Source organism: Zootermopsis nevadensis, unplaced genomic scaffold (genome assembly GCF_977971745.1).
Source record: "Zootermopsis nevadensis isolate Lab colony 2312 unplaced genomic scaffold, Znev_1.0 Znev_ptg000032l, whole genome shotgun sequence".
In the NCBI taxonomy this organism is placed as follows: domain Eukaryota; kingdom Metazoa; phylum Arthropoda; class Insecta; order Blattodea; family Termopsidae; genus Zootermopsis; species Zootermopsis nevadensis.
This window is the reverse complement of record NW_028259164.1, coordinates 3,392,444-3,406,347: the sequence shown is the minus strand read 5'-3', so window position 1 is coordinate 3,406,347 and position 13,904 is coordinate 3,392,444. Positions and strand designations below refer to the sequence as shown.

Genomic DNA, 13,904 nt, shown 5'->3' with positions numbered 1-13,904 from the left:
TAGCGTGGTTTGCTTTTATTTAAAGGTAAGTGTTCATTGTGCCGTGGAAATTTGAATCACCGTATGCGTAAGAGTAAGGAGATGGTCTGCAAAGATGTGGGAAAGATGACACATGTCTGTTTAAAGATTCTTATTTCAAACATTTTGTATTTAAAATTACAACGATTAAAGTAGAGCGTAATAAAGCAGAATATTTTGAAAATTTTACTCAATGGCAGCTTGCTGTATCAGGTCTTCCAGAGGATCAGTTATCTTCGCTGAGAATTTGTTTTTCTGAGTCTGCTTCCTCCTCTGAACACTAGGTTTCTTGTTTCAGGCGACGTTAGGCAATTTGAGGGAACTGAAAGTGGCAATGAAGGATTTGAAAGGAAAAGGAATCGCAAACTTCAGCTTGGCCCTCACTGAAGCGTTTAAGTTGTACAATACGGTAAGAAATTCTTGTGTAAACCTGGAAAACTTCATTCATATAATTTCATAATGAATTAAATGGCGAGAATTGTAGTCTTCTGGTAATACCTGAAGACTTGGCAAGCAGAGCGAAGGCAAATTGGATCAATACTTTAATTTGAATAGTAAATATATTTCTTTCTCTTTGCCTCCACCCACATCACAGTTTCTGCATTCCTTCTAGGGTTAAAGAGCTAAGACCCAAGTTCTAGATCTGTCTCCGACTGAAGCGATAATTTTGTTTCATTTGAAACGACATACACATTAAGGATATAGGAATACGTCTTCTTGCAGTCTCTTCAGAACAATTTGGGAGCGCATTGCAACCGAGCCATCATGGTCATCACTGATGGCATGCCTGACATCTACGAGGACATCTTTGATAAATACAACTGGGAAGCTGACATGCGTGTGCGTGTGTTCACATACCTCATTGGCAAAGAACAACCTGAGGCCCATGAGATGAAGTCGATCGCGTGCAATAATAATGGTGAGACGTAGCGTTCAAGTCGTGAGGTGTTACAATGTTCCCCTTGTTCTCTCATTGTTCATCCAGTATTGTATGAGTGCAGAATATATGATCAGCAGGTTATCTATTACATTTAAGTCACACTAATGGCCCCAAAGAATTTAATCTATACAGAGAATGTAGGTGATAACAGTGATATTCCTTGACATTACTGCAGTCTGTTTAGCTGCCTTCACTATAAATTAGAGTTTCAGTGTGGAGAACGTCAGATATGTTTATGTTATAATGTTTGCAGGGCACTTCGCACTGCTCATGACAACGTCCGAGGCGCGGGAGAAAGTAATCGAATACATGCCTATCATGTCTCAACCTCTCGTACTCTTGGGAGAACGACCTGTTAGCTGGACTCCTGTTTACGCTGATCTTGCGGTAAGTTTCAGTTTACTACAAAGCTGTATGTCAAGAGAAATTGAAAGTTGTGAGATTCTGTTCTCTAATCCATTTATGTTTTGAAGATGGCTGTCTTCTGGGTTGTTGTGTCGCATTACTCATTGCCCTGATAATGGAGGCGGCAAGGAACTCTGATACGTTGGTAAACTTCACCCAGATTACAAAGAGCAACAACCCAGAAGACAGCCATCATTTGACTCGCTACCATGAAAACCTCAAATCTTACATTTATGTATTTTCTCAGGTGATTCCCTTTCGCAAAGCCTTTGTTTTTCTGTGTTCTTCCGTAATCATTCCTCTTGTATTTTGTCCACTATTTGCCTTTTTCTGATGTGCAGGTGACACGGCTTTTAATTTTGTGTATTCTTACTCGATTCTTAAATTTGATTTCTATTAACAGGATCCTAACCTTACAGACTTGTGGGTGCATCGTGAGAATAAGGAACAGTCTGATTTGTTGAATTTCTGCTACATCCCATACCAAACAGACAAAGAGACTCCAAAAGACGTTTTCAAGAATTGCTCTGAGAATCCAGAACTCAGGAGGGTGAGTTCTAGAAAGTATTCACTTGGAAGGTTTATGAGACATGAAAAATAGATGTGTTACAAAGTCTGTACCTGAGTAAGGTCATGTGATATTGAATGTTTTCTGTCATATACAGGCTGAAGACGCAACCTGGATCTCTCAGGTGTACCAGTATGTTGTATCTGTCTCAATGCCTGTCTTAGACGTTGGAAAGAACAAGGTGATACCAACGTTAAATGCTTTGTTTTATTGCGTGCTGTCAAGTTTGAGTAGTCTACGACAGGGGTTTCTTTATCCTGTTGTGAATGTCTTCTACTGCAGATTGTAGATGAATGCCATTTAAATTCATAGGTGCTGTATTGTCAACACATGATTAATTTAAGATGTGTGCTTGGATGTTGCGCCATGTAGTCTGGTAGCTGTTTACTGATGCTTCAGAGGTATTTACTGCCTCAATTATCAGGGTGATGAGAGGCAGTAAGCACCTCTGAACCATGGATAAACTTCTTCCAGACTACACGCTGCACAGCGCAACATCCCAGAAGATGGTTATTTTCATATTTGAACCTGAAATGCCACGTATATGTATCACATTATGCATTTAAACTCAGTTTATGTCTTAGATACAGATTTCTTATGTTTCTCCATCTGTCTGTTTCATTTGAAGATTTTCTCAAAACAAAAATAAAGATTTGTATGGTTGCTAGGACAGTTCATGCTTTCCACCGTTCCACTGTTTCAAGTTTTATTGAGTGGTCTCCATGTGTCTGCAGACAAAGACTGCGATGATCGTCGGTGTAGCTGGCACTGATATTCCTGTTGAGGACATCAAGAAACTCCTGCTACCCCACAAGGCGAGTCTGGCTGACACGCCGAATCGATAGCTTTGTTTCGCTTGTATGAATTATTATGAGTTTATGAGGAAATGAACACAGTGGAATGGACTTACTAGCTGGGGTTAAACAAATGCTTTCATGAAATCTGTATTGAAACATTATGCATATGAGAATCCTTAAAACGTGATGGTACTGTTGTAATTTAAAGAAAGTTATAGGTTATGACTGTTTTCTTTCCAGGTGGGAGTAAATGGTTTTGTCTTCATGATAACAAACAATGGTCACGTAGTCATACATCCAAACTGGCGACCAGAGGTAATATTTCATTCACAATCCTTATATAATAAAGAAATGGACATTACTTTGGCTAAACGTAGTTGAGGTGGTCAAGGCTTGCATCAAGCTGTAGCACCAAGGAAAATAAATTACTTTGGTTCTTGGCACCAATTGCATTTAGTGTTCCATTCGAAATTCAATGTTTTTCAGTTTATGGGCATCCTGAAGCCAAATTACAACAGTGTGGACTTAACAGAGGTGGAACATGTGGATGATGACAGCATTGTGCTAGGAAGTTCACATCCTGACATCATTAAGGTGGGTGAAATCAGGTCCAGTGCCAAATATTATGACAGCCTCACACATGAAAATTATACAGAGATGTAACTTCTTGTCTTACGGGAGTCGATTGTTGTGCAGTCGAGTGGAGGGTACTTTGGGGTATTGCACAACATCTATTTAGAGAACGTCTTTACGTTTGCAAATGATGAAAATATTTCTTGACAGAAAAGAGCAGTGTAGAATTGTCACAGCCATAATAAACTAGCATATATTACCACGCATCTCGTATTCTCTATTAAATTTTGTGCATCTGGACTTTGGTCCACCTACCACTGGTATAGCCCAGCATCTTATGCAGTGGGTACTGGGAATCCTTTTCCTGGGGGTGAAGCACAGCTGGGGTGTGGCTCTGACCATTCACCCTCATCTGGAACCGAGATGAAGAATGAATTGGAGCTATATGAGCTTCATTTTATATATTTAATTTTTTGCAGTTAAGACGAGCCATGATTGATCAAGAATATGGTAAGAAAAATCTGCAGCTGAAGTACCATTTTGATCATATGGTGAGTTTATTTATGTATTAGCTGTCATTTTACTGAGAAATGTTTATTAGTTTTGTATATTTTTCCCATTTGACAATGGTCAGAATCAAACACAGGATACTTTTAGGAGAAATCACAGGGACCTTGGCTGACCTCTGTCTTCATTTATATTTATGTTTTGTGTGTTCCCTTGTTCAGGGAACACATATTTATAAATGTTCCTCTACATTACAAAGAATCCAAAGATACCCAAAAGCCAAATTTACACATACAATAAATATTTTCTTATTTTATGCGTCTCCTTCACAAATAGTGGCGATTTCTTGTGATTGCAGAGGAGAGTCTCTACAGTGAAGCGACAGTACACACATATTGGCGTCAAGGACACACCCTATGCCATAGGAATTGCACTTCCGTTTCCATATGGCATGCATATTGCACGTCCGTTGGAAGACAAACTCAAGATTCTTACCACAAGGAGACCAGCAAGTAAATGAGACTTCTACCAGATTATATTTACTGGAATTGTTTGCATACCTTCATTTTGCATTCAGAAAGTATCTAATTGACACATGACATTGACATACACCATTAACGTGTTTATTGAATTCAAAATGGTATGTACATATATAGTGATAATTACCAATATAATTATTTTCAGGGACTTTTAAAGACTTGATTAAACAAATATGGGATTTTTCACAAGACAGAAACTGGACAGTTCATCCGAATTGGTAAGTGGCTTGTAATACTGAATTTCTGATGTATCATATCGTTACATTTTACTATTTCCTTAACATCTTTGGTTATTACATCTTCTTTTTGTTTCACTTATTTTGATGCTATTTTCCTTATGAATTCCTGGTGATTAAAGATTAAATACAAATACTTTTTTTTTGCAGTGAAGCCCTCAAGAAGAAGTTGGGGTTTCTGTGATCTATATTATGCTAAATTATGGAAGAGGGTAACAGTTTTTGTCTGTAAATGTATTAGTCCTGTGAATATTTAATAGCTTACCAAAGTAATTATTCCATATATTCAGATACTATTGAAATTTACAACTATCTATTTCCATAAAATATCCTTATTGTTAAGGGTGCATGTTAGACTGGTAGAGATGCGTCTGTAATGTGTCATGTTTGAAGTGAGGCAGGATAGCATCTAATTCCATGAAATGATGGTGCTTGTTTTATATCTGTATCAGGCTGACATATTCACATTGCCAGAAATCATGCCCAAACAACTCCTCCTATTTCAGTAAATGTCTGTGATCAGATTGCTGTTGTTTCAGGGTGTACTGTAAGTACCATTATGATACAGTGCATGACTTCAGCAGTTCTGAGGAAGAACTTCAGCACTTCCTGGAGGAGCTAATGGATGCAGGGAAAGGGTTTCGGTGCTCACCAGTTTTCCACCTTATACCCCCTGAACAGATGAGTATGTAGTCATTTAGAAGTTGGTTGAATTATACAAGGGAAATTCAAAAAGGGCCCAGAACCAAAAAAAATTATATGCTGTACAAGAAGTGTATGAACTTATATTCAGCGTCTACTACCACCACCACTTTGTAGTTATATCTGCTAGTACTGCTTTCTTCTCTAAGTATGTGCTATCTTGTGATACTTATTTTTAACTTTCACAGACAAAATTTAAATTATAACTTCAGTTCCAGGGATAAGACATGTTGAGTGTTAAAGCTGTTCCATTGTTACAGGAAACATTACACTTGCCATTACCCTGAAACACTGGTACACCTTCAACACTGGGCGTGGCTTATCTGTGAAGATAGCCGATCTGCTTGTTCAGGAACCTCCCCTGTGAAGAAACATTTGAAAGGGAGGAGATTTCATGCCATACAAAACAGCAGACCATGCAAATGATCGGGTATTAATTAGTTTTTTTCCTTTTCCACAGACAGTGCACCATACCCAAAGCTGAAAATGGATTCTTGCTATTGTAAGTTACTTAAGTGTATCTGACATAAAACTGTAGAATAATGCTCAGTATTTTAATTCACTGTTTAATACCATGGGTGCTACCCTGAACAATAAGTTCTGGGAAGCAGTTGTGTCACCTACTTATCTTCAGATGATTTAATCTATGTATCTATGTCTTTGAATAAGTGGGCAGTATCAGTTAACAGTTATATGTTTTACTGATCCAAATTTTTACATAAACTACATTAATTTTTAAACTACAATATTTGCCAGACATAACCTCAAAAGTTTTATGTTGTCATGATGGTAGATGTTAACCAACATTTTTGTGGATCTTACTACCTCTGTCATCAGGTTGATGTCGTCTACAATACACTATATGATGATTATGTTATTTTTGTAATGTTAAAATTTAATATCTTAAAAGGTCCCATTGATTATAGTAATGTATGTATGATTTCTATGTGGTATTTTTGAAGGTGGGTCATATGAAGAGGGGCTTGATTATCAGGTTTTAACATCATCAATCCCATAAGATCAGATTTTATAAACTAAATAGTTGTATAGATGGAATAGTAAATACCTCATATTGGCTTTGACGATTACATGTTTGATGTTGCAGGTGATATGGACCTCTTTAGTTCACTGATACATGATGCCACAGAAACAAGATTTTGGTCCAGCACTGTGTAGGTACAGCTTCGGAAAAGCATCAGTTTCACAGTTTAGGGGTACATCTAGTGCCCCCTGTTACATGCATACCTGAATTCTTTGCCTTGTCCAACACAGTAGAACATAGTAATATTAACTTTTACTGCCATACCCAGGGTGGCAAAGGCTGTTGGTGAGTTGGTAAATTCTTGTATCTAGTGTTGTGCTTTACAAACAAACGTAAGTTGCTGTCTGGAAAAGCCAAGACATCACGTGAATTTAAAAATTTAATAACTTATGATCCTCTACTATTTGTAACATAGATATCTATAATTTATTATTTTCTCCGAAAACTTTGGATTGTAATATGATTCCATGCACGCAAGTTCCATCCTCGTGTACAGAATGTCCAAAAATGTGTGTCGTGAAGTATGATATATGATGGTTTCTGTGCTTGTGTGAAAAAGAGCGATATATATGAGTTATTTTCACAGGAAACATGATAGAATTATCAGAGCATATGGAGAACATCTTAAGGAATTTGGAGTTTCTTTAATGTTTCTTGCAACTCAGAGCGGCCTCACCAGATGGCAGCTCTTCCAAGGCAATGTAGAGAGCAGGTGAGCTTACATGCTTTGTTTCAGTGTGAATTGTAAGCATGCATGTGTGAATGTGGGTAGGCTGTTCCACCTCAAAACTTATCATAAATAAAAATAAAAATAAAATATAAGAACTAAACAAGAGGGTCCAACAGCTGTTAGTTTATGCCCTTTCTCTTCTTACCTGAAGATCCAAAACATAATTTTATTGAAATACAGACAATGGACAAAGTCCCAAAATACCTCAAAAATAAGACCATTTTATAAAATCAATGTGCATGGAATACAAGTTTTGCTCTATTAAACACTTAAAACATAAACTGAAACTTAACTAAACTTCACTTCAAGGCTGCCTAAGTTCTTTCTCAGAGGCAGAAGTTCAAGGCTGTAAAAAACATGCCAGCTAGCGGAGCCTGTCACACCTCACAGGCGAATACGGAGTGTTGAAGTGTCGATTATCAGTAGGGAACACTGAATTTGGTTTCGTGAAGTATATACAATAAGGTCTTTAGGCTGCAAGGTGTCATTTGTCACTGCGATAGGTGAATTTATATTTTGTAGGAACTTCAAGGACAGTCATACTCAAACCATAGATGAGGTTTGGTACCAGCAGGCTGTGGATCTGCAGGATGAGACAGGCATTTTTGTCTACTCTGTGCCGTTCTCCAAGAGCCTAGGTGAGTCCTTGGGTCTTGCTTCAGCTGCCATATTAGTTTTAGATTAAACAAAATGATGGCTTGCTTCACTTTTATTCAATGGTTCATCCAAACATAAGGATTGAAATGTGTAATTATGTTCACTTTACATAATTTTCAGAGTACACCAAAGACTTTTGTACACACACTATCATTCAATGCTTTGTAGTTTCAACTACTGACAGGGTCATTAAATAAACCACAAATAAAAAGACTGCCGTGAGCATATTGAACACTGGGGTGTAGATTTGTAGCTGATGATTGTTATTTTGTGTTGGTTTGTGTGCCAGATAAGTGTGAATTTGCCTCGTCACTGAACATAACATGCGACGATACTTTTGTCATTCCCTATCAAATGTAGGAATTCATTACAAAATGTGAAGTATTTCAGCTAGAGCTGTATCTGATGTTTATGTAGAATTTTCAACTTTTTTGAAAGCCTTTGGATGGAAGGATTTTAATTACTAGATGTTAGGAAGGCAGTTCATGAGGATGCCATATGTACCAGATTATTTCACAGTTGTGACCAATAGTGAGCTTTTGTATCAGTGATGCTGAATTTTCCTTTCTGTTTTCAGAAAATTTGTTCATTAGGAATACACTTTATTGGAATAAATTCTGTTTTAGTTGTTGTAATTGTTCATGTGTTGGTTTTCCACGAAGACAGAAGGACAATAACTTGAAGTCTATGAGTGTTTCCTTCTCATTTACTTGCACATAATTCTTCTCCCACCTTTCTTTCTCTCAGTGGCATCCAGTGTTACGCCTTGTTATTTTGGTTTTGTGTTTCATTTTCTCTTCTCTTATTTTCTGTATGAATGTTGAAAATTCTGGCTTTTGCAACAGTAGTGCCACGTATCTGTGTTACGCAGGATACAACAGCGATGCTTTAGTGACAGCAAGTTATGCCGTGTTTACTGAGGACAGGAAAGTTCCTTTGGCTGTTGTTGGCTACCAGTTTCAACACCTGAAATTGTTCAATGAGTTTGTCAGCATAACATCCAAGGTAAAACACGTAACACATATGCAGACGCTAAAACATTTTGATTCATTAGTGAGTTCATCAAAGATCCAGACTGACTACACTTTGAGGAAAATACTACACATCACCACATCAGTAAGTATCCAGACATTTTTATTCAGGAGGTAATCAGCCTAAATGTAATAATTTCACATCACATAGTATGCAAGAAAGGATTGCGTTCTCTCTCCATTTGTGCTATTGTGTTGCGGTCTTTCATTTCTTAACAGTGTTTATGTAATGGTCATCCAGGCTGAGTTATTCTGCATCCACTGTAATTGTAAGTGCATAAGCAGGCCTTACTGAATCCACAGCGAATTACGATACTCATCACGGTGTCATGTTATGTTTTGTGCCAGGCTACTGGATGTGCCGAATGTACCTGCAGTTCAAATGAGCTGACGTGTTACATAATAGATAACAATGGCTTCGTAGTGGCATCTGAGGCGATCGGCGAAACAGGGAAATTCTTTGGCGAAGTGGAGGGAAATGTGATGAACGCACTGGTCAATGAGAAAGTCTTCAGGAAGGTTCACATAATTGATTATCAGGCCATCTGCATACATGCAAGTGAAGATACAAACCGTGCTTCCTTTCTGACCACAGTGAGTTTAATTTCACATGGTTTTGATATAAGTATACTCAGTTCTACTGAAGGTGTTGGTACAAAATCATGTTAAAGGGAGAATTTTTTACCCTCTGAAGCTAAAGCTAATGTAAATATTATGTGAAGATTCAGATCCTACTGCAAAGAAAACACAGTGCATCTCCATTACAAAGATTAGTTGGTTAATGCTGTTTGAAAATGCTCAATTAACACAGCACACCATTCTTTGTGTACTTAGTGCATTAATGGCAAATTTCTGAAGTGGTATCCATCCTGCTGTTGCAGCCAATGCAGCATCTTATGAAGATATTTCATTGGCTCATAGGAACAGTTGTTTGGCTGTATGCCGAGAGCTGCTTCTGGCATAAGAGTTGGACAAATGGTGAGTACGTATTTCCACAATGACTCGCCTCTATAAAACCCTATGTGTACCTACAGGTATTTGTGTCTTTCTGCTTGGAAATCATCGGATGGGTATTAAAGATATGTTAATGTAAATGATAATATGCATTGTTTTAAACTTTGGTAATAAAAAGTAAATCTTGCAGCTGAAAATCCATATTATAAGATTCTTTCTTGACAGTAATGTTTTGCCCTTGATGGTATAAATTAAATTTTTGTCCATAGCTGCGAAGGAAACGACTACACTATCGCTGGGAGATGCAAAGATCAACCGCACTCGTTTGGAGCCGTGTATCAAGGAGGTTGACCTGTACCAACTGCAAAGTATCTCGTATTCAAACTCCAAGGTCATCAGTTCAAGCTGCTGTTCAGAGTGAGTGAGACAGAATAATGTGTAGTCACTATAATGGAATTTTCCCTCCAAGGATTATTTTATTTAAAATAATATTAAGTTTATAAATTGATTTTGACTGGTTATTGTCATTTGCCACTTATATACTGAAGGTCTCATTTATTCTCAGGAATGCTTGTTCTAAAACAATTGTGTATGTCCTGAAGGAGCCTGCTCTGAAGGGGATTAACCTCCCAACCCTAAGATATAATATATTAATTTTTGCAGATCCAGTCTCAATATTTTTCTGCCAGTCCGTTGCACCAAATGTTGTTTTTCTTCTCAGATATGTTGTGGTGCAGAAGCTTTTCCATAGCAACTTGATTCTTGTGGTGGTGGATACTCTGTGCTCAGACGACATATGGACAGAAGTCAGAATAACTGAAATGGAAGTAAAGGACTCTAACTTATTCTGTCTGAAGGTCGTGAATAATGAGTTGACTCAGAAGCAGCCCAAAACCTGCGTTGGTAAAGGTGCCAAGCGTGAGATGGTAAGACGGCCATACAAATGGTAACTTGTTACAAGATTAGATATAGTTCCAAGCCAACGAATGTCTCAGCAAAGTGGATGTCAATTCCCTAGTGCTCGTGACACTATGTCGTCATATCTGACGATTCATCATGCTTAACACAACATCCTACCACTGGTCCCCATTATCAGCTATTACATCTTCACGACCTTGTCTGAGATCCACTTTAACAGCATCCCCCAATCTGCACTCAAGTCTTCCTAAAATTTTTACAAATGACATTTCTCGTGTACTTCTTACATGTCTCGAGATGGAAAGCAGGACTCTTTGAGAAGTGATAATAAAAGTAGGCCTAACAAATTTCATTCATATGTCTTACAAAAATAAATATTTTCTTCTTAACAGTTAGAGGCCTTGCTAACCATACGCTGCAATTGTAGTTGAAACAGTGTCTCTAAAAGTTTAATTACTCTAACAATACTACATGAGAATATAAATTATGTAATATTTTTTTGTTCCCTCCTAATTCATCTGTGATTATTTCTGTTGCATTCAGCTACAGGAATCCCGCAGCGCAGAATGTGGGTGTAACTTGCAGTTCCAAGCCAATTTCTTCCTTTCACTGATTTCTTTGTGTCTTGGAGTCCTGAGAACCACAAACTTCTGAAAATTTAACAAGGCAATTGTGTGTACGTACTGAGTGGGTTAATCCATTCTGCCTATATTCATGATATTGATAAACAGTATTAACAAAAACTTACAGGACTAAACCTTTGCAGTTTAACCCTTTAACTGCAAATGTGTAATTTACCGAGTTGCAGTCAGTGTCTAAAGCGGTGTAAAATAACTGCATGCACTTTCTCACCCCTGTTTTATGCAATGAGAAAGAAAAATTTACAGTTTTTGAGCTAAACCAATAATAATTATACGACTGACTGGTTCATAGGTTACCTTGGTTTTTCACTAAATAGTGCAACTGTACAATTTAATGATACTCTTAGAATAGTTTTGTCTTAAGGATAAATTAAGTATTAGCAATTTCGTATTTTTAAAAGGTTCTGACAATGGCGTATTACAGTCAGGATTACTAAATTCTTGGACTCTGTCCATCTGGTATTGGAACGTCGTGTTCTTTTGAATACCGGACGATGGACGGAGTCTAAGAATTTAGTAATTCCGAGAACAGTTTGGTAGTTGAAGGGCTGAATTTTCGACTTGCTCATTTAGAATAGGATCACATAAACATAAAACTAATATTATCAGACCTTATAAAGACAATAACAGGAAGTAAGCTGATCTGTGTACTCAGATTATGTCTTTGCTACAGCATTTTACAGATCTTTATTCATAAGGCACATTTTACTGTAGTAACATTTGCTAATCTTTACAGAATACAGCAATTATGCATTTGTTTCTATTACCATTCCTGTAATCCTCAAATAAATGTACGTAATGTACATGTCATTTGAACTTTTGTGTATTTGTCAATGCTGGTCTTGTGGGTTGTAACACCATATGGACTTGTAGGTAGATGTCAGTATTTTGGAGGAACATACTGCCTCTGTCATCAGGGATTAAGATGGAGACAGTATATATATCTGAAATGCTGGTATCTAGCTATAAGTTTTATAATCCAGAAGATAAGCATCAACATCTTTAATGTCATGAGAACCTCAAATCTCATATTTTATGTATTTGTGCATTATGGTTTACATATGATTCAAAGTCTGTGAGTCCATTCAATTTAATTTATTCCGCCATAACTTATGTTTTCTTAAGATTCCTATTAATATCTGAGACTACATTTTCACAGCAGTAAAGATGCTGATAATGGTCTTCTGGGTCGTAATCTCATTGGTGATCATAAACATCATCAGGCTTCAAGTGAACCCTATTTTAATTGTCCGTACATTTCCTGATAACCTGTCGTTATTTTTATTTTTTTTATAAAGTATTTGTATGTTCATGTGGTGTCTATCTTTACATTAGGATGGGGTGCATTAGGGTTGGTTCCTTTGTAAAAGTCTTTGAGCAGTTGCATGGCTCGATCACTTTCCAATCCTCCAATCATTGGGGATGGTTCAGGAAAGAGCAGAGCAGTGTTCAGGACTGATGTATGGCCGCCAAACCGGTCATTTTTACAGCCATACGTGATAGTTGCCACACGCAGGCTGTGTAGGGCTGAAGCACACATGATGCACGGTTCTACTGTCACCCACACCTGTAATGTAGTTACATTAAAATACATGACAATAACTTATCTTTAACTTTATGGGTAATACCACCACTGGACATATGCCTCAGAAAATTATCCCCCCCCCCCCCCAAACCATTCTAATATATTTTTTTTTGTTCATCCATGTGGCTGGTCACAAAAATTCTGTAATGTTGTAGGATTTTACATTTTCACGGTGGTGAGTATGAGGATGGCTGTCTTTCAGATTGTAGCAAGGACCTCTGAAATTTTGGTAAACTTCTACCAGATGACATGGTGCATCAACCCAGAAGACAGCCATCTACCGTTATGTTGGTCTTATGGGTTGTAACACCACGTGGACTAGGAGGTACGTATCAAAGTCTGCTTCCTTCTGAATCTTTTTCAAGTCATTATTTGTTAATCGGATCTATACACATTTCCATACTTAAATACAAGTGAATTTAATATTAATCTTAGATTACTGATACCCTAAGCATTGTTTCTAAAATCTCACCTTCACTGTGGCCATGACAGAAGCAAATTTATGACCTTTCTCTGTACACCACTGAGCTGCCTGGTCCAAACAATTCAGCTCCGCATGTCTTGTAGCATTGCGTGTTTCATTCACTGTATTGTGGCCTCTGGCAATCACCTCATCATTGTATACAAAAACACACCCAACAGGCACTTCCCCTGCTTCCAAAGCTTCAGCTGCTAAGTCTAAGGCTACATCCATCCACTTGTTTTTCATTTTTCCTAATGGCACTGGAAATGCAATGCCAACCTCTGACATAACCTCACTTTACGCTTTCCTATAAAGACAACGAATTTTTTTAGGAAAGCTGATATGTTTCGGTATATAAGGTTGCATGGAAAACTTAAATACTACGTAAGCAACCTTGCTGTACCACCTGAAAATACTGTTCACGGGTCGATTACCACATCATTATCATAAGTCAGTAAATTTCAGTTGTTAATGAATCTTTCACGTTCATTGTTGGAAAACTGGTCCTTATTCCTTCCTTGCAAGAGTGATTAATGTCAGTTGTTCAGAGATTCATTGCTATTGAAGCTCATCCGTGGCTTCAACAGACCCTCGCCGT

General features: G+C 37.6%; 2 protein-coding genes across 6 annotated transcripts in view; one reads left to right on the top strand and one right to left on the bottom strand.

The window, feature by feature from the left end:
- The window catches only part of LOC110836713 (voltage-dependent calcium channel subunit alpha-2/delta-3), a 16,680-nt gene extending 4,606 nt beyond the window's left edge, over positions 1–12,074 (top strand). Inside the window, exons 7-28 of one of the 5 annotated variants that reach the window (XM_022078196.2) lie at positions 317–427; positions 742–937; positions 1,212–1,345; positions 1,767–1,913; positions 2,029–2,112; positions 2,666–2,746; positions 2,969–3,043; positions 3,215–3,322; positions 3,781–3,852; positions 4,167–4,320; positions 4,493–4,565; positions 5,123–5,268; positions 5,746–5,787; positions 6,391–6,457; positions 6,914–7,039; positions 7,580–7,695; positions 8,586–8,719; positions 9,094–9,339; positions 9,627–9,723; positions 9,969–10,116; positions 10,421–10,625; positions 11,161–12,074. In XM_022078196.2, coding sequence (XP_021933888.2) covers positions 317–427; positions 742–937; positions 1,212–1,345; positions 1,767–1,913; positions 2,029–2,112; positions 2,666–2,746; positions 2,969–3,043; positions 3,215–3,322; positions 3,781–3,852; positions 4,167–4,320; positions 4,493–4,565; positions 5,123–5,268; positions 5,746–5,787; positions 6,391–6,457; positions 6,914–7,039; positions 7,580–7,695; positions 8,586–8,719; positions 9,094–9,339; positions 9,627–9,723; positions 9,969–10,116; positions 10,421–10,625; positions 11,161–11,271 — 2,673 coding nt within the window. In that variant the 3' untranslated portion in view covers positions 11,272–12,074. Of the gene's footprint in view, positions 1–316; positions 428–741; positions 938–1,211; positions 1,346–1,766; positions 1,914–2,028; positions 2,113–2,665; positions 2,747–2,968; positions 3,044–3,214; positions 3,323–3,780; positions 3,853–4,166; positions 4,321–4,492; positions 4,566–5,122; positions 5,269–5,745; positions 5,788–6,390; positions 6,458–6,913; positions 7,040–7,579; positions 7,696–8,585; positions 8,720–9,093; positions 9,340–9,579; positions 9,724–9,968; positions 10,117–10,420; positions 10,626–11,160 lie in introns of those variants that run through there. The other 4 variants (XM_022078198.2, XR_002545429.2, XM_022078199.2 and 1 more) reach the window with 4 other exon arrangements.
- Positions 11,915–13,904, bottom strand: LOC110836720 (tRNA-specific adenosine-34 deaminase catalytic subunit ADAT2). The gene is made up of 3 exons (XM_022078223.2): positions 13,713–13,904; positions 13,316–13,613; positions 11,915–12,825 (listed from the first exon to the last, which is right to left on the bottom strand). The coding sequence occupies exons 2-3, from the start codon at positions 13,592–13,594 to the stop codon at positions 12,568–12,570; spliced, it is 537 nt and encodes a 178-aa protein (XP_021933915.2). The 5' UTR covers positions 13,595–13,613; positions 13,713–13,904; the 3' UTR covers positions 11,915–12,567.

Coding starts and splice junctions, on each gene's coding strand:
- LOC110836720 (XM_022078223.2), bottom strand. CDS start 13,594: ATGTCAGAGGTTGGCATTGCATTTCCAGTGCCATTAGGAAAAATGAAA. Junction 12,826..13,315: donor CTGTCATGGCCACAGTGAAG/GTGAGATTTTAG, acceptor ACTACATTACAG/GTGTGGGTGACAGTAGAACC.